This window comes from Ceratotherium simum, chromosome 6 (assembly GCF_057802395.1).
Source record: "Ceratotherium simum simum isolate JZ-2026a chromosome 6, ASM5780239v1, whole genome shotgun sequence".
NCBI lineage: Eukaryota > Metazoa > Chordata > Mammalia > Perissodactyla > Rhinocerotidae > Ceratotherium > Ceratotherium simum.
This window is the reverse complement of record NC_141905.1, coordinates 50,755,843-50,781,511: the sequence shown is the minus strand read 5'-3', so window position 1 is coordinate 50,781,511 and position 25,669 is coordinate 50,755,843. Positions and strand designations below refer to the sequence as shown.

General features: G+C 44.5%; 1 protein-coding gene across 4 annotated transcripts in view; it reads left to right on the top strand.

Moving 5' to 3' along the window:
- Nucleotides 1–1,975: 1,975 nt before the first annotated feature.
- The window catches only part of LIPA (lipase A, lysosomal acid type), a 39,463-nt gene continuing 15,769 nt past the window's right edge, over nucleotides 1,976–25,669 (top strand). Inside the window, exons 1-5 of one of the 4 annotated variants that reach the window (XM_087432232.1) lie at nucleotides 1,976–2,147; nucleotides 5,404–5,446; nucleotides 5,697–5,808; nucleotides 7,580–7,697; nucleotides 24,718–24,916. In XM_087432232.1, coding sequence (XP_087288358.1) covers nucleotides 5,698–5,808; nucleotides 7,580–7,697; nucleotides 24,718–24,916 — 428 coding nt within the window. In that variant the 5' untranslated portion in view covers nucleotides 1,976–2,147; nucleotides 5,404–5,446; nucleotide 5,697. Of the gene's footprint in view, nucleotides 2,148–5,393; nucleotides 5,447–5,696; nucleotides 5,809–7,579; nucleotides 7,698–24,717; nucleotides 24,917–25,669 lie in introns of all 4 variants that reach the window. The other 3 variants (XM_087432231.1, XM_087432230.1, XM_087432233.1) reach the window with 3 other exon arrangements.

Below are 25,669 nucleotides of genomic sequence, written 5' to 3'. Positions count from 1 at the left end.
GACATGATATGTAAGGGGCTCAGCACAATGTCTGATACACAGAAATGTTGCTAAATCCGATGCTCATTTCTCAGTGCTCACCTCACTCAAGCTATCATTTAGTGTAGACCAATCACTTTCTCTTTCTTGAAATGTTTTTCTTCACTTGGTGTCAAGTACAACACTCAGCTCTCCTCCAACCTCACTGTCTTCTAAGCTTTTATCTCTTCTGAATCTCTATGTACATTCTTTGTTATTTATGCTTGCTCTATAGGAGACCTCATTCCGTCTCATGGCTTCAAATACTGTCTCTAATTCTCTCTCTCGCCTGGAACTTGACTTTGAACATGAGACCTATATATCCTAGTGCTGATCTTTGACATGTTGTCTCCAGACCCATTCTCTGTCCTTCTTCTCTTCTACTTTGTATTGCAGAGGGGGGAGGGGTCTGACCCCTGCAGGCTGCATTTCTTAGGCTCCTGTGTCAGCCCTCTCCAGGCCGCATTTGACCCGCAGGAGGGGCTGGTGGGAGATCAGAGGGCAGCAAGAAGGAAAAGCCACAGTATTTTGAGTTCCTTTCTTTCTGCCTTGGGCAGTGTCTCTGGCAGAATCTGCTGCTCAACACTACAGCCTCTGGTCTGTGGTGACATCTTCCCCCAATAATGCCTCAGCCCTTCCTGCCGTTGCTAGTCTCTGTGGGGCCTGCCTAAACCCTGTTTGTCTTCCCAGAAATTCCGCTAGTGTGTGACCATTGCCTCTGTGTGGAATACCGAGTGGGTTCTGTTTCCTGACGGGGCCTTAGCTGATAGAGTTCTCTAACAGGGTCTCAAAATCAACACATCTAGAACAAACTCTTGATTTCTTTCCCAAGTTGCTCTTCTTGGTACTTTCTCCATTTGAATTCATGGCCATCCCACTATACTAAACCTGTTAGTGCCATCCTTGATACCACTTTCTCTCTCATGCCTATATCCAACCACCAGCAAATCCTGTTGGCTGGACCTCATGAACATACCTGGAGTTGAGTACTTTTCTCCATCTCCAATGCTCTCACCACTCAGGTCTAAGCCATCATCAACTCTTGCTCAGATTATTACAGCAGCCTTCTAACTAGTCTCCCTGCTTCCATAGTTGACTCTAGTAGTCAGAGTGATCTTTCTAAATTGTAAACCAGATTATGTTGCCTTTCTATTGAAAATCTTCCCCTGGCTTGTCATCTGAAGAAAGAATAAAGTCTTTACAATTGGCCCCCAAGGCACCCAGCTACCTCTAGGACTTCATGTTCTATCACTCTCCACCAAGCACATTTTGTTCCAGTGACACTGACTTCATTGCTCTTGTTAGAACCCACCAGGAATGTTCCTGCCTCAGGGCCTTTGCACATGCTATTCTCTCACCCTAGAATGCTCTTTCTCTAGTATCTACATGGGTCTCAGTCACCTTTCTATGTGTGTTCAGATGGCACCTCATCAGAGAGTGCTTTTCTAATTACCTACACATAACACAGCATCCTCCTCCATTATCTCTTTAGTCTGTGTTATTGTTCTTCATAGCACTTTGTACTACTTTCTATTATATGGTTATTTATTCGTGGTGTGTCTCTTCCCATGGGAACGTAAGGAGGAGAACAGGGACCTTGTTTGGTTGCCTGCTATACCCCGAGTGTCTCAATAATGCTTGGCATTTTAGTAATAAAAATAAAATGTACAGCAAGATTACTGTGCATCAGGCACAATGCTAAGCGCTTTACATGGAGCATATAATGTCTTTTCATCGATAGAGCCCACGTACTCTATGCCAGGCGCCGGCCCTGCAGGACTCCTGGGCAGCCGCTAACAGACCAGGCCGCAGCGCGTGCAGGTGGAGCTCGGGCTCTGCCCCAGGCGCGGAGTCTGAGGCCTGGCTGCGCAGCCCCGAGCCCTCCCACGGCGCATGCTCCTCGGGGGCCGCGGACCTGCTGCGAAGCGGCGGCGCTGGGCGGGGGCGGAGTCTCCGCGCGCTTCCCGCTGGCCGGCTGCTCTGACGGGCGTCGCGAATAGCCTGAGCGGCGTGCGGACGCCTGTCCTCCAACCCGGCCGTCTCCGCCCCCTCCAGGTGCCCTCCCCGCGCCCCGGCCCCCGCGAGCGGGCTCTGCGGCTCTGGACTGCGGCGGGGGAGCACGGCTCCAGGTGAGTGTCTGCTCCCGCTGCGCCGCCGCGTGCGGATGCGGCCGCCGCGGCCTGCCTCCCCGGGCTCCGCGGGGAGGGCCGTGCGCCGCCCCCGGGGGGTCAGCCCCGCCGCCCCTGAGCCTCTGCAGCTCAGCCTGCAGGACCCAAGGCCCTGGGCCCCCGGCGCGCGTCTTTCCTGGAGCACCTGCAGATGCCTGTTTTGCGGGCGGTGGCCTGAGGCATCTCCCAATGAGCAGGAGTCGGGGGCTCTCTCAAGTTGCCCGCCCTTGCCCGGGCGCCCTCCGGTTTCCTGGACAGCGCAGTCGCCGCTCGATGAAGCTGCCAGAGCTCTCGGACTGCGGTGACAGCCAGAATTCCTGATTCCCGGCTCCTCTCCTTCCTCGTCCTCTGCTCCCGTTAGCTCCTTCAGGCAGCTTGCCCGACCTCTAACTTGTTAGCCTGCGGCGTGGTCGGGAGCGGACTTTGGCATCGGTCCTGGTGATCTCTTTAACCAGTTGGCGCTTTGCTTCCAGTACTTAACCTCAGTTTCCTGAAAAAAGGATTTAATGGTATTGCATAGAGTAGGTGGAGGAGTAATTAACATAGTAGGTCCCAAGCGGTGTCTGGCGCATAGCAAGAGATTAAATGGGAGCCGAAATTGTTGTTGTTATAATAATAATAATTATTATTAGAAAGCTAAATGACAAGCTGCTTTGGGGCTCTTCTTAAGCCACTGAACTGTTGGACTGCCCCTGTCCCGTATTTCAACATCTGTATTGTGCTTCTAATATGTGCGTGGCACTTCAGTAGGTCCTGGGGGTTCAAAGTTGACTAAGTCACCTGCTCTGCCTTGGGGCTGGGGTGAAAAGAGGGCAGACAAGCACTTAACTGGGTTGTTACAATATGGAAGGAACTGAGATAAAGTTGCTTAGAGAGCCCAGAAGAGCATGCGGAATCCAGGCTGGAGGGGGGTTTTCTCCGTTTGAACTTCTCAGTCATCATCCTTATGAGAATCATTTGACTAGTAGGTGGAGAAACTTGCTTCGTGTTGTGTTGGAAGGGAAAGTTAATTGGGTGACTTTTCTATTTGAGTAGCTTCAGCTGTTGTACCCTCATGGCGATTCCTCTGTGGACAGCTGGTCCAGGGTCTGTAGGATAGGCGCTGAATGGAAAGCAGCCACTGCCGGATGCTTCGTTGTTTTTAAATTGTGGTTATAACCTTTCATTATTCCTTTCAATCTACTTCTTATTGCCTAGTAGTAATGAACTTCTGGGAGGTTGTATTTTTGATAAAAGGTAGCCCGGGACTGTACAGCCATTCCCAACCACCTTAAAGAAATATAAAGTGGTGAGGAAAGGCAATGGGCTTGCTGTGCCAGTGCAGACTCAAGATTACATTCCCTCTGGTCTGGAAGTTCAGGGTTCACCACTGCCTGGAGGAAGATAGCTGCAGCACCAGCAGGAGTTGCATCAACAGAAAGGAGTCGGTTCACTTTTGCAATCTTCTGAGAAGCAGTTTCTTAAGATTTGTGGAATACTCGGTTTAAGCACAAGTCTTTTAAAAAAAGCTGTATTGTATTATTGACATAGAATAACAAGATATATATATATATATATATATATTTTTGAGGAAGATTGGCCGTGAGCTAACATCTGTTGCCAGTCTTCCTCCTTTTTTCCTTTTTTCTTCCCAAAGCCCCAGTAGGTAGTTGTGTCATAGTTGTACATCCTTCTAGTTGGTCTGTGTGGGACACTGCCTCAGCATGGCTCGATCAGTGGTGCCTAGGTCCGTACCCAGGATCGGAACCAGTGAACCCCGGGCTGCCGAAGTAGAGCGTGCAAACTTAACCGCTATACCACCAGGCTGGCCCCAACAAGATATAGTTTAAACATACAATTTTATAAAAGTTTTGACACATGTATACACCTGTGAAACCATCAGTAAATTCCATATGATGAACCTATCCATCACCCCCAGAAGATTCCTTGTGCAAACCCGTTTGTAATCTTTTCCTCCCGTCCCTTTTCTCCTCAGGCATTGATCTCCTCAGACCATTGATCTACTTTCTGTCAATATAGATTAGATTGCACTTTCTCAAGTTTTATATAAACAGAATCGTACCTGTTCCTTTTTTTTTTTTGGTCTGGCTTCTTTCACTCGCCATAATTATTTTGCGATTCATCCGTGTTATTGTTATAGTGGTACTCAGCATTATCCATTCACTCATTTGGGGCATTTGGGTTTTTCCAGTTTTGGACTATTACACGCAAAGCTGTTATAAACATTTTTATACAAGTCTTTGTATGGGTGTACGTGCATGTATCTTTTTAAGTGATTGTATTTGTTTAGAAAAACGCCGGAGGAGCCAGCCGGGTGGTGTAGTGTTTTAAGTTCCTGCACTCTGCATTGGTGGCCTGAGGTTCATAGGCCTGGATCCCGGGCGCAGGCCTACACACTGCTCATCATGCTGTGGCAGCGACCCACATACAAAATAGAGGAAGACTGGCACAGATGTTAGCGCAGGGACAGTCTTCCTCAAGCAAAAAGAGGAGGATTGGCAACAGATGTTAGCTGAGGGCTGGTCTTCCTTGCCATAAATAAATAAATAAATAATAAAAAAACACAGGAGGCCTGGGCTGTAGTCCCACCTTTGCCTCTAACCTCCTGGGTGTCCTTGGGAGACTCACTCCACTTGGCCTGTAACATCCATCTCCAAGGTCTTTGCTATGCTCTGACGTTATGCCATCACTTCCAGGAGCTAGATGGTCTTTGTTGATGGTTGGAGGCTCTCAGAAGGAGAGGGGAGTGGTCTTCTTTCCTTCTGTTTCTCTTGTAGGCTTTCTTTTTTTCATTTCACTTTTTTTCCTTGGATGACAAGTTTGTATCCTGATGTCTAATTTTGGGGAAGAATGGAAGTGAGTAGATAGTGGGGGACAAGAACTAATATTAGCCAAACTTAAAAATGTTTAAATCATGGGCCGGCCCTGTGGCTTGGTGGTTAAGTGCGCGCACTGCAATGCTGGTGGCCCGGGTTCGGATCCCGGGTGCGCATAGAGGCACCACTTCTCCGTCCATCCTGAGGCCGAGTCCCACATACAGCAACTAGAAGGATGTGCAGCTATGACATACAAGTATCTACTGGGGCTTTGGGGGGAAAAAATTAAATAAATAAAATCTTTAAAAATGTTTAAATCACAATTACAGGGGAAAAGGTGGGGGGTTAACAGGCTCCAGAATTTTGCTGATCTTCCTTTTCCTCAACCTAGTCTCTTCTAGGTCTCTTCTCCAGAAATAATTTGTGCAACCTTGTGGTGAGGAGGTGAGTGGGTGTGCTGGGCTTCAAACGTCACATGTTAACTGGAGGTGGTGGGTGAGGAGGTTTGCTAGTAAAAAAGAATTCCTCATGTTTTAAATTCCAGATATGGCTGCAGTCATTTGTTTCATATTTGCTGTTCACCTAACTTTTACTTGACCTAAACCAGGTTCAGAACTTTATATGGGAGTGTTATATACCAACATAATTTTGTGTAGTAAAAGTTGGACAAATAACAATAGACTGTTTCAAACAGAATGAGAATGCGGCTCTTGGGGTTGGTGGTCTGTTTGGTCCTTGGGACGCTGCATGCTGAGGCGTCCAGATGGAGGCCGAAAACTGTGGATCCTGAAACAAATATGACTGTGGTAAGTTTCTCAAAGTTATCTGCTTTTAAAATGCATCTGTGACAAATGTTCATGATTTTCTTAAATCCAGTTATATGGCTACATGAAGCCACAAACTCTATTCTCTTTATATCTCATTATGTTTTTCATGTTCTCTGAATCTTAGGTTCAGTTTGCTAGACTTTTCCCACTAGGTAATGTGTGTTTTACAAACCTCATTTTACTGGTAAAACTATATACTTCTTAATAAGATAAGTGATATTTTTATAAATTCATTTTTAAGTCTCACTGAATTTGTTTAAACAACAATAAAAAAGTGTCAGAACTGTGCAAGAATGTTAATATTGAGTGCTGCTTTAGTGATACATTGAGTAAGGACTATGATTAGCAATGTCCAGGGAGCACAGTTCAATACAAAAATCAAAGTATCTGGAAAAAATTCTGTTAGAACAAATAAGCAAAAATAATCCCTTGAGTAATTAAAACATTTCAAAGTTATTAATCTTAAGTAAAAAAACCTGGAAATACCTCTTTTAGGCATAAAATATCGGGAAAATACAGATTGCTAAAGAAAACAGCAACTTTAAAACAATGAAGTGACCCAACTGAAGAATTAGGCAGCCTTAGAGACTAAGATAAATTCATCGTGAGCCAAGAGAGTCTGACCTGATATCAGAGTCGTAAGGTTAAATTTTATTTCTTGTCCCAAATCTTTTCTTTTTTGCCCTCCCCTTTTAATTATTTTCCTGTAAGAGTGATAAATTTAAATCCTTTCAAGTATTTATGGTAAAGAGGATAGTAAGCACTTATTTGCATTAAATCTTCTGGATAATTGAGTTCTCCGTATCCCACTGAACTCCTGATTAACAATTGCCCCATGGATCTTTCCTTATGGAGTGGTGAATTTGATCATAATTCCTTATTTTTCATCCCCCCCTAGTTTTATTGAGATATAATTGACATATAACATTGTATTTGTTTAAGGTGTACAACATAATGATTTGATATGTGTACATATTGTGAAATGATTACCAAAACCATTTCATTGTTTCTTGTTCAACTCCACCTTGACATTCTAGTGTAATCTTATTAGTCCGTTGATAAAAAACAGGTGAATACTTTTTATGCTTTATTTCCCAGGACAGGACCTCTTAAAACAAGGAAAGTGGTAGATCACAGTACTAGCCGTCATGTTTAGAAAAGAAAAATGAGTGTTTATTTGTGCCTGGGAGCCAGGATGGAGACAGAGAAGAGCAAAACTGTGGTAAAATTAGACACACTTGGTGTGGAACATGCTAGAATGGTGAAACCAAGGTTTAACCAAACACCTGTGAGTAGAACACATAGGTAAAACAAGTGGAAGATTGGCTTTTGTGATGGGATGTTGGCTACTAGATTGAGCAGGCTAAAATTTCAATAACAATTGATTTTTTTTTTTGTGAGGGAGATCAGCCCTGAGCTAACATCGGTTCTAATCCTCCTCATTTTGCTGAGGAAGACCGGCTCTGCGCTAACAGCTATTGCCAGTCCTCCTCGTTTTTTTCATCCCCAAAGCCCCAGTAGATAGCTGTATGTCATAGTTGCACATCCTTCTAGTTGCTGTATGTGGGACGCGGCCTCAGCATGGCCGGAGAAGTGGTGCGTCGGTGCGCGCCTGGGATCCGAACCGGGGCCGCCAGTAGCAGAGCGCACACACTTAACTGCTAAGCCACGGGGCCGGCCCCAACAATTGATTTCTTAAATAAAACCTGGAGAATATCATTGACATCTTGCCTTCTCCTTTGCTCCACAGAGTGAAATTATCTCTCACTGGGGATTCCCTAGTGAGGAACATCTGGTCGAGACAAAAGATGGGTATATTCTTTGCCTTCACCGAATCCCTCATGGGAGGAAGAACCATTCTGACAAAGGTCTGTGTGTTTGCTGTGGCGAGATAGGAAAGCTCTGAAAAGTAACTGCATTGCTGGAATTTGACCAGTTTTTATGCCAATAACCAAGTTCAGATTTAACTTGAAAACATTGAAATGGGATTATTTTTAGACTGAAGTACTAAAAGTGTTACATTTATGCAAGACATATAAAGAATACTTCTTTTAAAGAAGTAAGGACGAGAGTCATCTAATTTCATATTTTGCTTAAACATTCAAAGGTCAGATTTGGTTGAGGATATGCTGAAATCTCTGCTTTCTTTGTTATAAGAAAGCACCTTATTTAATGAAATGTTTTGAGCATTAACTAAATAGCTTTTGCTATTTGAAAATTAATTTTTTCAATAGGTAATGTATTCACATAGTTCAAAAATCAAAGAGAATGACAAGATACCTAATGAAATACCTCCCTCCCTTCTCATTCTCCACCGCTGTAGTTTTTTATGTATCCTTCCAAAATCTCTTTATTTTTAATTTATGTCTAAAAAATTCTCTTTAGAAGAAAATGCAAACATAGGTTATTATTTTTCCCTGCTTCCCTTTTAAACAAAAGGTAGCATATAACGCACATATTTTTGTTCCTTGGATTTTTTACTTAATATTTTGGAGATCTTTCCATATAATACATAGAGTACTTCGTCATTCATTTCTGCAGACACATGGTATTCCACTGTAGAGCTGTATCATGATTTGTTTAACAAGTGTCCTATTAATGGGCATTTGGGCTATTTCCAGTTTTCTGCTGACAAATACTGCTGCTGTAAATAACCTTATATGTATGCAAGTTTATTTATAAGATGCATTTCCAGAAGTAGAATTTTTGGGTCAGAGGATATATGGATTTGTGATTTTGATAGATGTTATTAAATTGTTTTCCATATGGTCTTGTTCTGGTAATTACTCTCACTAGGAATATGTGAAAGGTCTTATAGCTTTGGCTTAAAAAATGTATACATATATTTTCTCTCTCTCTCGTATAACTCAAGCAAAACTGCAGTTTCCAATGCAGATTAAGGAATTTCTAGATAGATTACTTGAAATTATTAAGCAGATGTCATTATAAGGATCTGATCCTTATCCAATCATATCTCCAGATGTAGCTTCTTCTTTAACATTGTCTGTTTCTAGAAGTTTTCCTTTGGAAATTAAGGTTGAGATGAAAGTAATTGGATAATTCTCTCTTCCTCAATTAAAATTTTACATGAGCAGAAGGGCCTTGGTTGCCTCGGTTCCTTCCCAGATTATTATTCAAAGCAAACTTAAAAACCCTATGTTAATGTGAGCTATGTAGCGTTATCTGTTTTTTCTTAACATAATCTGATTTATCTGTTTTTTTCTCCTGTAAATTCTAGCCTTAATAAGGCTTTTAATAATGCTTAAATGGTCAAGACAGTCAATGCTCTTTTTGAAATTTAATTCCTGACTTGAGGTTTTGTGATTTACGGATCATGAAAAAGCTTCCTTCTTATGAGCATGTTACAAAATGAGTAGTGAGTCACAGTGAGGGCTTCTGTTTTTTTCTTTTGCTCAAAACATGTTTTATTCCAGAGTGAACATATGATTTTGGTTTCCTTCCTTCTTTAAACAAATTAAACCCTGTATACTGATTTCAGATCCCATATAAACAAAAATATTTACTGATATTAATTCTCTTAAAAGTGGTTAGTTGACTAATACAATTAGTAATGTGAGTCATTGTTATAAGATGCAGGGAAACTGAGTAAAACATGCGTGGAGAATGTGCCTCCTCTTCTTTTTCTGTATCCACCTCCAGGCTTCTCTGTCCATACAACAGTTAAAGCCGATAGTGCTACATGCCCTGCGTGTATGTATCTCGACTGTTGCAGGTGAAGGTGCTGTGCCCTGAATATGAAGAAAGTGAGCATGAGTCTTGATTTGCTCCTAGGTGGTAGGAAGAAGAGTTAGGAGACCCCAGTGCTAGGTCTGTGTCTGCCCCTAAGTACCTGTGTGCTTTCTCCTCCAGGGCTTGGATTCTTCATGTGTGAAAACAGTCGGTTGGCTGGGATGATCTCAGGGTCTTCTTCACTCTCTGATTCTATGGGTTATATCCTATATTCTTTTTTTTTTTGGCAGGAGTGGGTGGTGTGGGACAGTGAATACCCTTGGTCTTTGGAATGGGGAGCATGGACTATAAACTAAATCTGGCCATGGCATTAGGTCCCCACCTTCTTCCTCTGTTCTGCAGAGGCCTCCCTATAGGGGATCAGTGTTGCTTATGTAACACCTGCTGTGAGCTAAGTTCAGAGGGGGATTTTTAAAGGAAATCTGTGACAAATGACTCAGTTATCTAAAGGGATTTGTGATTTTCCTGAGAACTGCAGAGGTGCTTCTCTGATGGTTTACATTTCCATGGTCCAAGGCAGAAGAGGGAGCTGAGGATCTTCACTGTCCGTCACACCTGCTCAGGAGCAGTGTTGTCAGTGGTGTCACTTTGGCTCATTTAAGCCAGACAGACAAAAAGAATACAGAAGGTCCTTCACACCCATCGTGGAACTCATGTTCTTTTCGTCCATGACACTTCTTCTTCTGACCTCCTCTATTAATAACACCATTGTCCTCCCAGTGACCTAGACCAGAAACTGCAGAATCGTTCTTGACTCCCATCCTCAAGTAGCTGTCAAGTCCTCTCCAGGCTACCCGTGTTACATGGCTTCAGTTCATCCCTTTCTTCGCTTTGCCAGGCACCACCCTACCTTATGCTCTCGTTCCCGTTTAACTGGACATCTGAAATAAGCTCAGAACCTGAGGGAGGCTTGAGCACTTCCCTTTTTGAGACTTCCCATATATTGAAAAAAGAAAGAATTTCAAAACAGGAATATGAAAATTTAGTCTGCTTATCTTTTAAGAGATTAGTGCTTTTAATGCACACAAAGATAATGCCATACATCTGTACTATTTATAAGTCATTACAAGATACATTAAAACATTATCCATTTATCAAGGATAAAGTGAAACCATTCCTCTTACCCTTTTTAATGTAGTTTTTCTCAGTTTTTGTGCTCTAATTTGGCACTGTGACCTTACCCCTAGGTTCCGGGATTCTAACAAAGGCATTCTTGTCTGAGGATAGTTGCTAAATTGGTGTTTCTGTGAGAGGACTAGGGCTGGGGACCTCCTATTCTGCCATCTTGCTGATGTCACCTCCATTATTTATTTATCAGTACCACATTGCTTGTGGAGCCCGAGTTTAAAGCTGTATGGTGAGCATCTTTCAGTCCTGTCTCAGTGGTCCTCTCTGACTGTATGTAGAGCCTCACGTGGAGCTCATTGGAGGTTTTTTCCTGTCACAGCACTTGGCCACGTGGCTCCTCTACCCATGGCAACTGCTTCCCTTTCTGCCACCCTCCCTGTTCTTGTCCATTTTACATAGTTTTGCAGGATTAAGCTTCTTAGAGCCCAAGTATAATTATGTAGTATTGACACTCAACAATCTTCAGGGGCCTAATAAATGAAGATAACACTTTTCTTTAATATTTTGTCCTAGCTGTTGTCTGTACTATTCACTCTCTTTTTATACAGCAGTAGACCTTTGCCATTCACCATGGACATGTGCAAAGAAATTCATGATTCCCCAAATTAGTGATTACAGTTACAGGCTATGTTGTCTATGCTGTCTTCCTCGGTAGAATGGGGTAGAAACCTCTTTCACAAGGTTTATGAGGAATGCTTGAGAACCATTGGTTGCCAGCTGTGTTTACTCATTATCTAAGAAACATTTATTTATCAAGTACACAGGTTTAAATTGGCGTCATAGCCAAATTACAAATGGTATAATTGAAGTTGCGTCTGTTATATTAAGAAGTATCAAAGAACTACTCTCCAACACTCTGTAATCCAAATGAGTTATTTCCTTTTTGCTGAATTCTCCCTGGGCGTCAGCTGGTGACACCTCTGGAATGATGCTCATCCTGCCCACCATATTCATTTCTATATATTTTTCAAAACAATTCTTTCCATGCTCCCAGGCCCAGTTTAACTGCCAACTCTCCCTGGTTGCTTGAGCAGGAAGGAGACACACACTTCCTCTGCACTCCCAAATGCCTTGCTAACACCCCTCTGAAGGTGCTTTTCTTATTCTGCTTTGGGGCTGACTTACTTGTGAACTTCTCCCTCCCCACCATCCCTCCCTGCAGCCACTCTTTGAAGGCAGAGGCTATGTCTTTGTCCCCTTTGCATTCCAGCAGCACCATGTCCTCTGCCTGGCCGGCCTAAGAGTTATATCAGGACAGTCTTCAGAATTGGGGTTCTTAACTGAATGATGGCAGTCGACCTTCTCTCTATTAAAATAGACACTTGTGCACACACAAATTTTACATATAGTTGCAGAGAGTTTATGGACCCTGTGAAGAATCCCCTGTGTAGACAATCATTTGCCTGTCTGGTTAAACCTCTAGTAACTAGGCAGCTTGGAAAGCAAATTTAGAAGGCTCTTGGTGACCTGTGGAGTATATGCGTGCTATTTGCCAGTGTTTGGCAAACTTCTCTATCAGTGTTGAGCTACCTCTGCTTTGCACTGACTCCATAAGGGAATTGAAATTCAGAAATCCATCACTTATGGGGAAGTAGTTCTGTTTTCATCTACTCAGCCCTATTTCACAAAGTCATGAGATGTTAGCACTAGGAGGATCTCCGTCCTGCCTGGGCTGAGGATTTAGAGAGCTTGTATTTTTAACATACTCCCTGGTTGAATTCCAACGTCAAATCCTTGGGTTTGGGAGTTTGGTTGATCTTGGTCTAGATCAACACCCTCGTTTTACTGGATGAGACAGCCAGGTCCAAAGAAGGAAAGGGATTTGCTTTAGGATAAGGATAGTAGCCCAACCAGTCTGACTGCAGATTCACTGTTCTTTAAACTAGAGAACGTGGCCTTATGTCATAGGTATTGAGCAAGTTGATCCCATGATAGTCAGAATATTTATTTTATTTGGCTAAAACAAGGAAATACATGTAGGCTTTTCCTAAAATACATAAATCAGCAATAACAAGGCAGACTGGCTCCTTGCCTAACTGGGAAATAAAGCATCAAATAAAACACTAGTAGTGGAACATTTATATTTGACAAGTTATATGTCTGATGGCAAGATGAGTGAAGTGGCATTCTGGAATGTGAATAACTGCCTTCAGCATGCAGAAACAGGCTTTTGACCTGTGGCCTAGGCAAAGGCTCCTCAGGTGTTGCCCATTGAGCTTTTTGAGTCATAATTGAAAATTCACAGCCTGGCTTGCGGGGAAAGACCATTGGCCTGTGTTTTCCTTTGATTATGTTCTTAGGATTCTGACTGATTTCTAGATTTTCTGCTCTTCCCTGACATGTGGTTCCTAAAGAAACTGTTTCCTAGGTGCAGTGTTATAACAAGCTACACAGAGGCCTTGATAAGCTGGGATGTCATTCCTCACCTGCTGGCAGCGCTGGACAGTAGTGGGGTCAGTGATCAGTGCCCAGGCGTGTTGACTCTGGCTGACTGAGCTCATGCCCAGGCTTGCTTGGCGCTCTGATGGCACAGTGGGTAGGGGACTACATTCAGACCCTTTGCCAAAGGAGCCACATAAGTCAGTGTCAGCTGCACAGTTTGTCTCGTATATGCAGGTAGGGGCTGGAGCAAAGAGCCAGAGTGGACAGGAAGAGAAGGCTCTACCCGGCACCCCTCCCTCCTCCAGTATTCCTTCTCTTCCTCCTGCTTAACCACTCTTACCTGTTCTCTGTCCTCAAACTCAGTGTCACTTCTTCAGGGAGGATTTCCCCAGCCATTTACACCAAGTCAGGCCCCTGGCTACATATTCTCGTAGTTCTCTGTGTGTTTCCTTCATAGCAGTTAAGACAATAAATAATAACTTATTATGTAGGTGATGATGTGTGTGACCTCAGTCTTCCCCACATGACTGAGCTCTTTGAGGGTGGAAGCCTTTTCTGATTGATTACTTGATAATCACTCGGGCCCAAGGCTTCAGTCTGTCCAGCGCTCTTACAGTCCTGCAGCCCTCCTGGGACTGGGCTAAACACACCGTACACACCGTCGACGCTTTACAGTGTGCCTTGCTCAGGTCAACATTGCGTTAAGGAGTCCCCACTCCTGAGCTCGGAGGCACCCACAGACACAACTCAAGGGCTTCCTGTGGTGGGTGAAATGAGAGGCCGTGCACCTAGTGGTTAAGTGGGAGCGTGTTAACAGCGCCAGCCTTGGGTTTAAGTTCTGGCTCTACTACTTTAACTACTGTGTGACCTTGGCAATTTATTTAACCTCTCTAAGTTTTAGTTTATTCATCTATTAAATGGGAAGAATAATACTTGCTACTTCATAGGTTGTTGTGAAAATTAGATGAAATAAGACCTATAAAGCATCTCACTCAGTACAAATGGAGCTGTAGTTTCCGTTTTTACTTTTTATATATCATCATGGATTTGATGGCAGTCTCTGATGTCTGCTTCCGCAGTATCCAGACCTCCCTGACAGGGACTGTGCTATAGGCTGAATGTTTATGTCCCCTTAAAATTTGCATGTTGAAACCTAATGCCCAATGCAATGATATTTGGAGGTAGGGCTTTGGGAGGTGATTCAGTCATGAGGGCAGAGCCCTCATGAATGGGGTTAGTGCCCTTATGAAAGAGACCCCAGAAAGCTCCCGTTCCGCCACATGCCCGGCTGAGTGAGCAGTGTGGGATAGTTTGCCGAGAGACCAAAGAAAAGACCTGGAGACAGTGAATGAGAAATATGGGTTTATTGGGGAGTGAGTTACAGAGAAGATCCAGTGGCTGCCGGCTGGACAGGAGATGTGCACCCGCTACCGCCCCCTGAGAGAAGCTTGCTTAAGTAGGCAGAGGACCAGAGGCTCCATGCTTGCCAAGGGGGATCGTCCCTGTATGACCCACTTTCCAAGGACCAGAGCCCCCCCTGGAGGGCCTCCGTGTTCCCTCAGACTGCGAGGGTCTCTGTGCTAACTCTCCCAGGAGAAAACAGCTGGTTTAACCAAGCCCCGGACTGTTACCATCATTGGTGCTGGCACGTGGCCAGACAAGGAGCCTCAAGGACATATAGTTTAAAGGGCATATAGGCTAGTGCCCCTACAGCTCCCTTGTCCCTTTTGTCATGTGAGGACACAGCAAAAAGACTGCCGTCTGTGAACCAGGAGGTAGGCTCTCATAAGACACCAAATCTGCCCGTGCCTTGATCTTGGACTTCCCAGCCTCCAGAACTGGGAGAAATAAATTTCTGTTGTTGATAAGCCACCCCGTCTATGGTATTCTGTTACAGCAGGCTGAATGGACTAGGACAGAATGTATTCTAAACTATATGGAAAGGAGGAAGGAGTTTATGTCAGGATTTATTTACCGTGGGCAGAAGGTGCTGAAGTGAGAATGTGATAGAAAGAACCGTGCCTGGGGGTCAGCGTCGCCCTCTTGGCTGGGTGCCCTCCGGTATGTGCCTGCCTCTCTGGACCTCTCTGTGCCTTCTGTGAAGTGAGTGTTTTGGACTAGCACTAGATAATTTCCCAACATTCGTCCAACTGTAAGGCTCCAAGAGCTCAAGATGCCACACTGTGAAGCTGTTGGAAGGTGGGCTGTGGTAGCAGAGAAGGGCAGGGGAAAGCAGGAAGGCGGTTTGGCATGGAGATGACGGGCACTTTGGTGTCACGTGACCTGGGTTTGGTTCCCAGCTCCACCATGTACCAATTGTGTGTCCTGGGGCAAATTCTTCTCTGTAAGCCTCAGAGTCCCCATCTGTAAAGTGGGAAGAATGACAAAAATGGCCTAGCGCCCTCTTGGGTACAGAGTGAACTAACTATGGCAGTGTGCTGGAGAGTGCACATGGGTTTTGTGTCTTTGTGTGTGTGAATGTGCAATGTTTTTTATTTCTTTCCTTCGTTATTGCATTTATTCATCAAATTTGTATGGAGCAAGCACCATTGGCAGGTTCAGTGTGAGGTGCTACTGACACTGCAGTGACTGGGACAGACCAGGTCACTGCCTTATGTTGTTTAATAATCAGTGACTGTTGCTGGTGGTGGGGAGGACAGCATTCTGAGGGATGGGATGGTTTTCTTCCCGGCTCTGTGATCTGGGCACTATTGTGTTCACTCCTGCAGAGGGTCACCCGTTTGCAGCAGGGTGACTGTGAGATGTGAGCACGGTGGTGTGGACAGTGGCAAAGTGTGCACACCTTTCTGAACACTTCCTGTGGATGGGCCAAGTGCTGTGGTCCCTGCAGATCATCAAATGAATTCTCATGCAACTCTTGAATGTAAGAACTCTCATTATCCCCCTATTACAGCTGAGGAAACCAGGGTTTATAGGGGTTAATTAATTTGCCTGTGGTAACACAGCTGGTCAGTAGTAAAGAAAGGATTCCCATGGCTTGTGACTGAATTCCTAACCACTTGGCTCTGGGGACTGTAGCGATGTCTCTGATAAAGCCACGGTGTAGCAAGTGCTTGCTTATATAACCTGTATACCGGCTTCTGTTGCTTAAGTTCCTAGTGATAAATGCTTTGGAGATTAGCCTCTCCTTATTTTCTCCAGTGAATGTAAGTGTTATGGCTGAGGCTTCCCACTAATGTTATTTGTTTCTAATGTTTTTGGCTGTTTGTTGAGGCCAACTCTTCAAACTAGAATTAGACCAAATTAGTAACAAGGGACTACTAAATTCTCTCAGTAGCCCCCTGCTTTGGATAAATGAAAGTCTATTCTCAATAATTCTTGAGAAGGAGGCTCTAGAACTACCTTGAGGGGCCTGTTAGATGCCGACCAGGGATCTCCATGTCTGATTGGCCACTTCTCTGGGCCAGCCTGGTACAGCTGAGGACTGGACATGCTCCCTTTAGATGAGTCCACTTTGAACACAGCTGTGATTGGGCTGCATCAGAAGAGCCAGGGAGCTTGTCAAAAGTAAGTATTTCCCGGCTCCGTCCCTGGAGTTCCTGATTCCCTAAATCAGGGCCAGGGCCAGAAATGGGTGTGTTGTCTAAGTGCTCCAGGTGGTTTTGATATGCAGCCAGTTTTGGGAAATAAGGCTTGGCTTGCTTTGAAATGGCTGGGTGCAAATGGAGTACTTATACCTCCTGTCCCCCACCATTTTATTTTTTAATGACATTTTTTTAGAATAGTGCTTAAAAGTAAGGACTTCGGAATGAGGCCGACTTGGGTTTCAACTCTGACTCACTACTAGGTGAGTGTTCCAGGGCAGGTTACTTAACCTCCTTCTCCAGGTCCCAGCTACCTCATTTTAACGTGTGGGTGGATGGTAACATCTCTGTTGTAACAGTGTAATCCCTGTGAAACACAGTGCCGGGCACATAATTGGTAGCTCTTATGACGAATACTAGTAATAACAGCAAATCAGTCGGAGGCCAGAATGCTTACTAGGGTTTATCTTAAGTGGTTGGGACAGGTTCGGGAAGCACCCCAGGCCCAGAGCTTTGGGTGATCTAAAGCCTGTCTTAGGGATGGTTGAACCCGCTGTTGGACTTTGGGTTTGTGCAGAGCCAAGGGCATACTTTGCTGAGTCTTGAGCTTCCTTGAATTGTCCAGCCCCGTGGATGATTGCAGAGGAGTCTAAAGTGAGGGGGGCTTCTGACTTTGCGTCACTCAGTATGAAGTGGTGGGAGTGTATGTGTGCCATAAGCTAGGTCCTTGTTGCCATTTTGTCTAGAACCTGCCTTTGCAGAAGGTGAAGGGGGCCCTTATGCAACTTATAGCCTATCTTCTAAGCCATTCCAGAAGGTTTCAGGTTATACAGGCTTCTCCCAAACCAGCAAGGATCAGGCCTCTCTCTTCTTTAGGCACAGGAGACATACTGCCCGCCTCTGAGTCTTGGTTTGGGATTGCTGGCTGTGCAACTAGGCACAGATACTTAACCACACTGTGCCTCAGAGTCATTATCTGAAAAATGGGGGTAAAAACTTGTTCCTAACTATATTAGTTTTCCATTGCTGCTGTAACAAATTATCACACACTTAGTGGCTTAACACAATGCAAACTTACTATGTTATAGTGCTGGAGGTCAGAAGTCCTAAGATCAAGGTGTTGGCAGGGCTGCATTCCTTCTGGAAGCTCTGGGGGAGAATCAGTTTTCTTGCCTTTTCCAGTGGCAAGAAGCTGCCCACTTTCCTTGGTTTCTGGCCCCATCCTCCATTTTCAAAGCCAGCAGTGTAGCATCTTCCAGTCTCTGTCTGACCCTCCTGCCAGCCTCTTAGAAGGACCCTTGTGATTACATTGGGCCCAGCGGATAATCCAGGATGGTACCCTCATCTTCAGATCCTTAATCGCATCTGCAAAGTTCCTTTTGCCATGTAAGGTAACATATTCACAGGTCCTGGGAATTAGGATGTGGACATCTCTGGCAGGCCGTTATTCAGCCTGCCACACCAAGTCAGAGAGCTGTCAGCTGACTCATCTGAGACAGTTCATGCAGAGTGCTTAGCATGGTACCTAACAGTCAACACTTAGTATGCTGTTACTGTAACTGTGATTACATTCTCTTGGCTAAAGAATGCCGCTTCATTTTATCTTTCTTCACAGTGCTTGTGTTCTAATAACATTTTATTGCATTTATGTATTTATTATTATGAGTGACTATTATTTATTGAGCTTTACTTTGTGTAAGCCACTGTGTGATTCCCCCTTTAGAAAAGGGCTCTTGGCTTCAGAAATACGGCGTAAATCCTACAAGGTTTCATATCTAGTGAGAACCAAGGTCTGTGTCATGCCAACGCCCTCGTCCTTGTGATCTCCTCCTTGTTCTTCTTTTGGTTCTTTGTTAGACCTCAGTTGATTTCTCACAGCCGTTTTAGAGCATAGCGGAGGCCTGTCCAGACACTGTCCTTGTAGAGAAGGCCAGTACCTTGGGAGGCGGGAGGAACTTCCCCTTCCACCCGGCCATCTTCCTCTTGTGAGACTGTGGGCTCAGCAGATTCGTTTTCGGAGCTGGAGTAATCCCCTCCTGGCTTCCACCCACGTTTGGGCCTAATCAGGCCGGCAGCACTGTGGTGGGCAGTCACCAGCTGCTTCTCTGCTGGCTGTGTGCTAACTTTTTAGGGGCCTTTGGCGCTCTCTGGGCCAAGATGCTTTTAGGCCTTTCACTCAGCCCCAGCCCTGCTAGAACTAGTTTGGGACAAACAAGCCAACTGTCGGGCCCAGCCGGGGAAGGCAGCCCTTGTCCTGTCGTACTGCTTTGTTGCTCAGACACCAGGCCTCAGGAGTGCGTGGACTAGGCTGGTCTTTGCGCTCACTGCCTGAGTGGGCAGGTTTGAATGTGGTGTCCCTGCCTCCCATTCTCTGTCTCCTCCATCTGCTGGAGATCACTTTCTTCCAAGCACTTGGTCCAACTCCCTCCAAAACAGCTTCCCCTCTTTGGCCTGTCATTCTCTGAGGGCCTCCTTTGTGTTCTGGAATGACTTCTCTCTGATTAACCTTCTTTCCCATAGCAAAGCAGTTAAGAGCATGGGCCCTGGCCTCAGACATTCTGGGTTCAAATCCCAGCTCCCCCGTTTACTAGCTCTTGTTCAACCTTGGGCAAGTTACTTGACTTCTCTTAGCCACAGTTAAATGGGAATAGTACCAACTTCGTGGGATTTTCAGCACAGTACCTTAGAGCATATAAGTGTACACTAATAGCTAGCTATTATTTCAATCAGCTGCCTCTCAGCAGGGTGAAAAGAAATCCAATTAAAATAATTCACTGGAAGATGTGAATGGCGGTAGGTTTAAACCTAGCAGAGAGAAACGTCTCTTGGCAGCAAATCCTTAAGTCCTTGCTTGAGTGGGATGGGAAAGAATGACATAATACCTTCCTTTCTTCCCCCTGGTGGGAGCAGGTGAGAGAAGCTGGCAGGCAGGTGGGCAGGCCTGTTTCCAGTGCCCTTGTCTGTTCACTGAATGCCAGAGGGAAAGGACGAGCAGTTTAGCACCCATTTTCCACCCCAGGCCCAGCTGTGTTAATATTTTCTCTTTGCGATGACCTGTGATGTCTGATAGAGGCCCCCTCCTCAGAGGGGCCCTTTTGTTCTGGGAAGAAAGGAAACTGGCCCAGCCTGGAAGGATGTGCACCCCACGAAGTCCTTGAGATCCCCTCTATTCCCAGATCAGACAAGGCACTGAACTTGACCAGTGGTTCCCCAACCTGCCTGCACATCAGACTCATGCAGGGAGTGTTTAATGTACGCTCGGGGTCTCGCCCAGCTGCGGCCTGGGGTGCAGTTCTCTACAAATTCAGGCCCCCGTTTCTTCACCAGAAGGCTTTATGGGGCAGTCTCTCTCTCACAATCTGGCTCAAATATTCCTCCCCCTGGGTGAGTGACTTGCTCTTTCCTATGAGCTTTCCTGGGTGGTGGCCTGGCCTTTTGCACACTGGGCTAGAGGGTAATTGTGTGTCTGTCTCCTCGACCAGAATGGAGCTCCCTGGGGGAGGGAGCGTGGCTTACCCACCTTTGTGTCCCCCGCATCTAGCACCGTGGCTCATACGTAGTAGGCACCAGGAGAGGTTTACACAAAACGTAACGTGTATTTTGAGTCACTTTTTTTTTTTTTTTTTTTTTTTTTTTAATTTTTTGTTTATTGCAGTAACATTGGTTTATAACATTGTAAAAATTTCAGGTGTACATCATTGTACTTCTATTTCTGCATAGATTACATCATGTTCACCACCAAAATACTGATTACAACCCATCACCACACACATGTACCCAATTATCCCTTTCACCCTCCTCCCTCCCCCCTTCCCCTCTGGTAACACCTAAATATATAAAGCAATTATTAACAGACATAAAAACAGAAATAGACAGTAACACAATAATAGTAGGGGACTTTAACACTCCACTTACACCAACGGATAGATCATCCAAACAGAAGATCAATAAGGAAACATTGGCCTTAAACGACACACTAGAACAGATGGACCTAGTAGATATATACAGAGCATTCCATCCAAAAACCGAAGAATACACGTTCTTTTCAAATGCACATGAGTCACTTCTTGATTTTAACTTCTCGTGCTCTGCTTGTTAGACAGCAGGTTCCCAGTAACAATTCTTCAAATGAATGAAGAGGACACAGCTGAGGGCCTGAGGCTGCTATCAGGCCATGCTGTTTATCAGCCATTCACCTCCAGTGTCAGCTCCTTTCCTCGCCTGCTGGCATTTCCCGTGAGAAAATAATGGGGTCTGTGATGCCCTTTGCAGTTCTCGGCCCACATCCTCCCAATTCGAAAACATCTACCTTTTAAAGAACAGATTCACTATTTTCTTCCTATCTGGTACCACCTTTTGTATCTGTTGTTCATTGAGCTTTTGCGTTTAGCTTGAAGTGAGGGATGGGGCAACCCCAACAAACAAAAAGGAGAATTGGAAGAAAAGTGACTTTGATCCACTCCCTTTCGCTGTTGCAGATGTCTTAAAAAAATCCTTGAGTTTTGTCAACCCCCCCGCCCCCGCCCATGAATGGCTTTGCTGTCCCTCTGGGGTCTACACAAGGGGCTTGATTGTGTGTGTGTGTGTGTGTGTGTAGCCGTGTTCTCTTTATTGGTGGGCAGTCACTTTCATTCTGTAGGATCCAGCTAATTGTGGCGTAGAGTTAGAGGCAATGAGTATCCACAGATTACCCCTTAATGTAAATAGTTTATCAAAATTATAACTAGACTGTAACTAAACTGTCATTTTCTTTGTTCCTTTTTCTGCTAAACATAGACCCTTTATAACCTGGGTTGCAGTAGTGGTTATTTTAGGCAAAGCTAAGTCCATGGAAATTTAATGTATGGGGCAAATATAAGAGCTTTGGGAAACCCTTCCGTGGAGTGTAGAGTGAGGGGTCTGGAACTATTTTAAGACGTTCTTTTGAAGGATCAAGTCACTCCTGGAGGTAAGCCGTGTGCAGGAGTGAATGGTAGGTGCAGGCTGAAATAGGGGTATTTACAGATGCTGTTAGAAGGCCCAGAGGTGCCATAAGCAGCACACATATATGGGAGCACTGGTTGAGCTGGCCGCCTGCATTTCCTTGGCTTCACCCTCACCTCCTAGGAGTGTGCCAGTGGCTCTTCGTTGCCCTGTTGCTGTGGGAATCCAGGAGTTATTTATTGGTGGTAAGAGTTCCCTGGTGTATCTTGAACTTGCCACCTCCCACATTTCTCCTTTAAAGCTCCTGGGGGTTAAGGAGGAAAGTACGGAGAGGTTTCAGGGAGATTTTAACATGTGCCGTCAAGAAAAGGTAGGATGCTGATGCCTGATGCTCATAAACTGGCAGCTGCCTCCCCTTCCAGCCGCAGTCCCGGCCTGGCTGCCCCACTCAGTATCCTCCTCGCCCCTCCTCCATTTTCACGCCCCCATCAGACCGTTCCTGCCTTTCTCAGTAGTCTGCCCTGAGAAGTCAGCTAAGCAGCCTCAGGTTTTCCTCTAAGTGTCTGAAGAGGCGCAGGTTGGCCACCTGTCATGCTTTCCTTCTGCCTCACTCTCACTCTCCGTTCTCCAGGGGACACGACTGCATGGCACACACCAGGTGTTATGTTACTGATGCCCAGCAGGAGTGCTCCTTGGAACAAGGCAGTCCTGTCCCAGTGGTCCCCATATGCTGCCAAAGTCTTTCCTTGGTCAGCTTGACTTTCTGATCTTTTAAGAGCAAATCTTCTTCCTCATGGCCCAGCCCCAAAGCACCTGTGATGGGTGAAAAGTGTCTTAACGTGCCGAAGGATAATGTTAGCACCTTCATGCAGCTCCTGGACGCCCTTTGCACAGTATTGTGTGGTTACCCCTGAAAGATGACTGTCCCAATGAGGCAGCCCTGCTTTGGAGGAAGTGATATTTAAAACACGTTTCATCAACTACAATTTGACGATGAATTAATTTCAGTAATTATTATTGTCACTTACGGTGAAGTTTGTAATTTTAAGTTTTTATGATTATTCTTATTTCCCCAACTGGATTATAATCTTCATTGAAGGCTGGGAGCCTGCTCATAAGATGCCACATATAGCACAGTGCATTGTACATAGAAGTTTCACAGTAAATTTAGTCCTGTTAATGGAGCACTATAATGAACATTTTTGTTTGTTTGGGGTTTTGTTTTTTTTTTTTTGGTGAGGAAGATTGGCCCAAGGCTAACATTCATTGCCAATCTTCCTCTTTTTGCTGAGGAAGATTAGCCCTGAGCTAACGTCTGCACCCATCTTCCTCTATTTTGTGTATGGGATACCGCCACAGCATGGCTTGATGAGTGCTGTGTAGGTCCGCGCCCGGAATCTGAAACTGCGAACCCCGGGCCGCCGAAGCAGAGCGTGTGGACTTAACCACTGTGCCCCCAGGCTGGCCCTACAATGAATATTTGAAGTCAAAGAAGGACACAGAAAGCTGCCCCAATCTTGGCCTATTGGCTTTCTATTCTCTCCCCACTAATAGAAGTTCACCACGTGTCCCTGGCAGTCAGAGGGCTGCCATTTTGTGATTAAGAAATCATAGGGGGATTTTGCTGGGAGGGGACCCCACTATTTTTAGAGATGAGGGGAGTGGCACCCCGTGTTGCAGAGCTTCAGCAGTACCGTGTGTGTTTGTCAGGTTTTGAAGAAGCTCCTGGAGTTGTCTGTAGAGGCCACCTTGTATCAGAGGAGCTGTCATTTAAAAATCACTTTATTACTTACTGAATCCATATTAGGGCATAAACAGAAATAAAAATTTGTCCCTTCCCTTCCCATCTGACTATCCTGATGAATCATTCTTCCCATTTGTCTGTGATATTTTATACTCCTCACTTGCAGACATCATTGCTGCATAGCTGGAGTCTAGAGTAGGCTATAATTTTGTACTTGGTGTTTTTTGCCCTTTCAAGGTGAGGTTATAAGCTTTTCTGGGCTGCCGCAGTCTTTGTCGTTGTTGACGGCTTAACTATAGCACCAAGTGGATTACAATTAATTATTTGACCACTCAACAATTAGCTTCTTTTTATTGTTTCACTGTTATAAAGAATGGGCAGAAGACAAAGGGAGCTCTTCTCTGTTCATTTTGACCTATGTGTCAGTCACTATGCCAGACACTTCATTATCTCATTTATTCCGCTTAATTATTTATGGAACTGATACTCTGGTTAAGCAACTCAATAATATGAGCTAATGTTTATTGAACTCTTACTATGTGTCAGACACTTTGCTAAGACCTTTTCGTATAATATCTCACATCTCATTACTCCCTATGAAGAACATATTACATTTCCACGCTGCAGGGGATGTTAAAATTTCAGGGTTTGTTGAAATACCTTGCCCAAGGTGACACATCGAACTTGGAGAGGACAGATTTGAACCCAGGTTTGTCTGACTGTAAAACTCATGGTCAGTATAAAACTCACGGTCACTCCATGGGGGTGAGTTTTTTCCTCCTGTTTTTGTTCTTGGCTGTGTTCCCAGTGCTGAGAAGAATGCCTGGCACATAGTTGGTGCTTAATAAATGCTTGTTGAACGAATGACTGAATGGTTTTAACACTGTGTAAGCAGCCAGAGATCAGGTTTCTTCACCTTCAAAGACTTCAATTAGTCTTTGTTTTTCCACTGCATCACTGTCTCAGGTATAGGTGAGTAGAAAATAAATTTGCATATATGTGTACACACACCCAAAAGAATATATATTTATAAATTTGTGTTTGTATATGTGATGTTTTTCTTTCTTTTGATTTATTTTGTCAAGATACATTGTAAGAAATGCAGTTGCTGAGGCAAATTGTAGAAACATTTCATAAGTTCTTAAGACTATACATTAAAAGTACTTTTTGATGCTTCAAGTCAGTGTGTCTTGTTACTAGATATGCAAAAATAGTCTAGTGTCACTGTTACTTGTCAGCACTGTTTAAAAATATTCTTTACTAATTTTATGTAAGAGTACATTGCTACCTCAGTATTTTAATTTGTTTCTGTTTCATTATTTGCTTTGGGATCTTTTATGAACTACCTGTTTAGCAAGGTACCATGTTTGTTTTGAAGCTTAGTGCTTCTAACTCTTAAACATGAATGTTTTTCAGGTCCCAGACCAGTTGTGTTCCTGCAGCATGGCTTGCTGGCAGATTCCAGTAACTGGGTCACAAACCTGCCAGACAGCAGCCTGGGCTTCATTCTCGCAGATGCTGGTTTTGACGTGTGGATGGGGAACAGCAGGGGAAATACTTGGTCTCGGAAACACAAAACTCTTTCAGTTTCTCAGAATGAATTCTGGGCCTTCAGGTATATTCTCATTGATTATGACAGGGGTCTGTTTCCTTAGGACCCTTAACGCAGTCACACGGGGAGGCAGATAGATGGGTAACTCAAGATTATGTGAGAGGGGAGACTGATGGCTCGTGAAAGATTTTAAACCTTGTTAGGAATTTAATAAATCACAGTAAGGTAAATTATAAGTAAATGATTACATTTAAGAATTAGATTCAATTTGGGATTTTTAGTTATTTTGGTATTCCTGGTGGTATGGGAGCTGCTTGGTAAATTGTGTCCTGTAACCTTCTTCCTTCCTCCATAAACATGCACTCCAAATGTTCACTTTTTTACTTCCAGAAACTCTCCTCTCTCTTACTTCTGGCTCTGCCAGTTAATCACATATGATATTGGGCATGTTGTATCAGCCTCTGTGTCTCAGTTTTCTTTTTGTAAAATGGGGATAATAAATACCTATCTCATCAGGTCACTGGGGGATTAAAGGAGAGGATACAGGGAAAGAGCCTGGCACATCGTAAGTGGGGGTAACAATCAGCTCATCCATTTCCTGATGACAGACACACGCACATGTGCACAGGTCCAGGGCTGTGTCAATACCAGGTATTAGAGAAGGTCGGTACTGTGGGCCCCTCAGGCTGGCTTCCCATGTGTAAAACCAGAGCCTAGCTAAGGATATGAAACACAAGAATGAGAGCTTTTACCAAAGGCACATACAAGAATGTATTTGTCACACTATTTGTAATAGTGAAAAATTGGAAACTACCA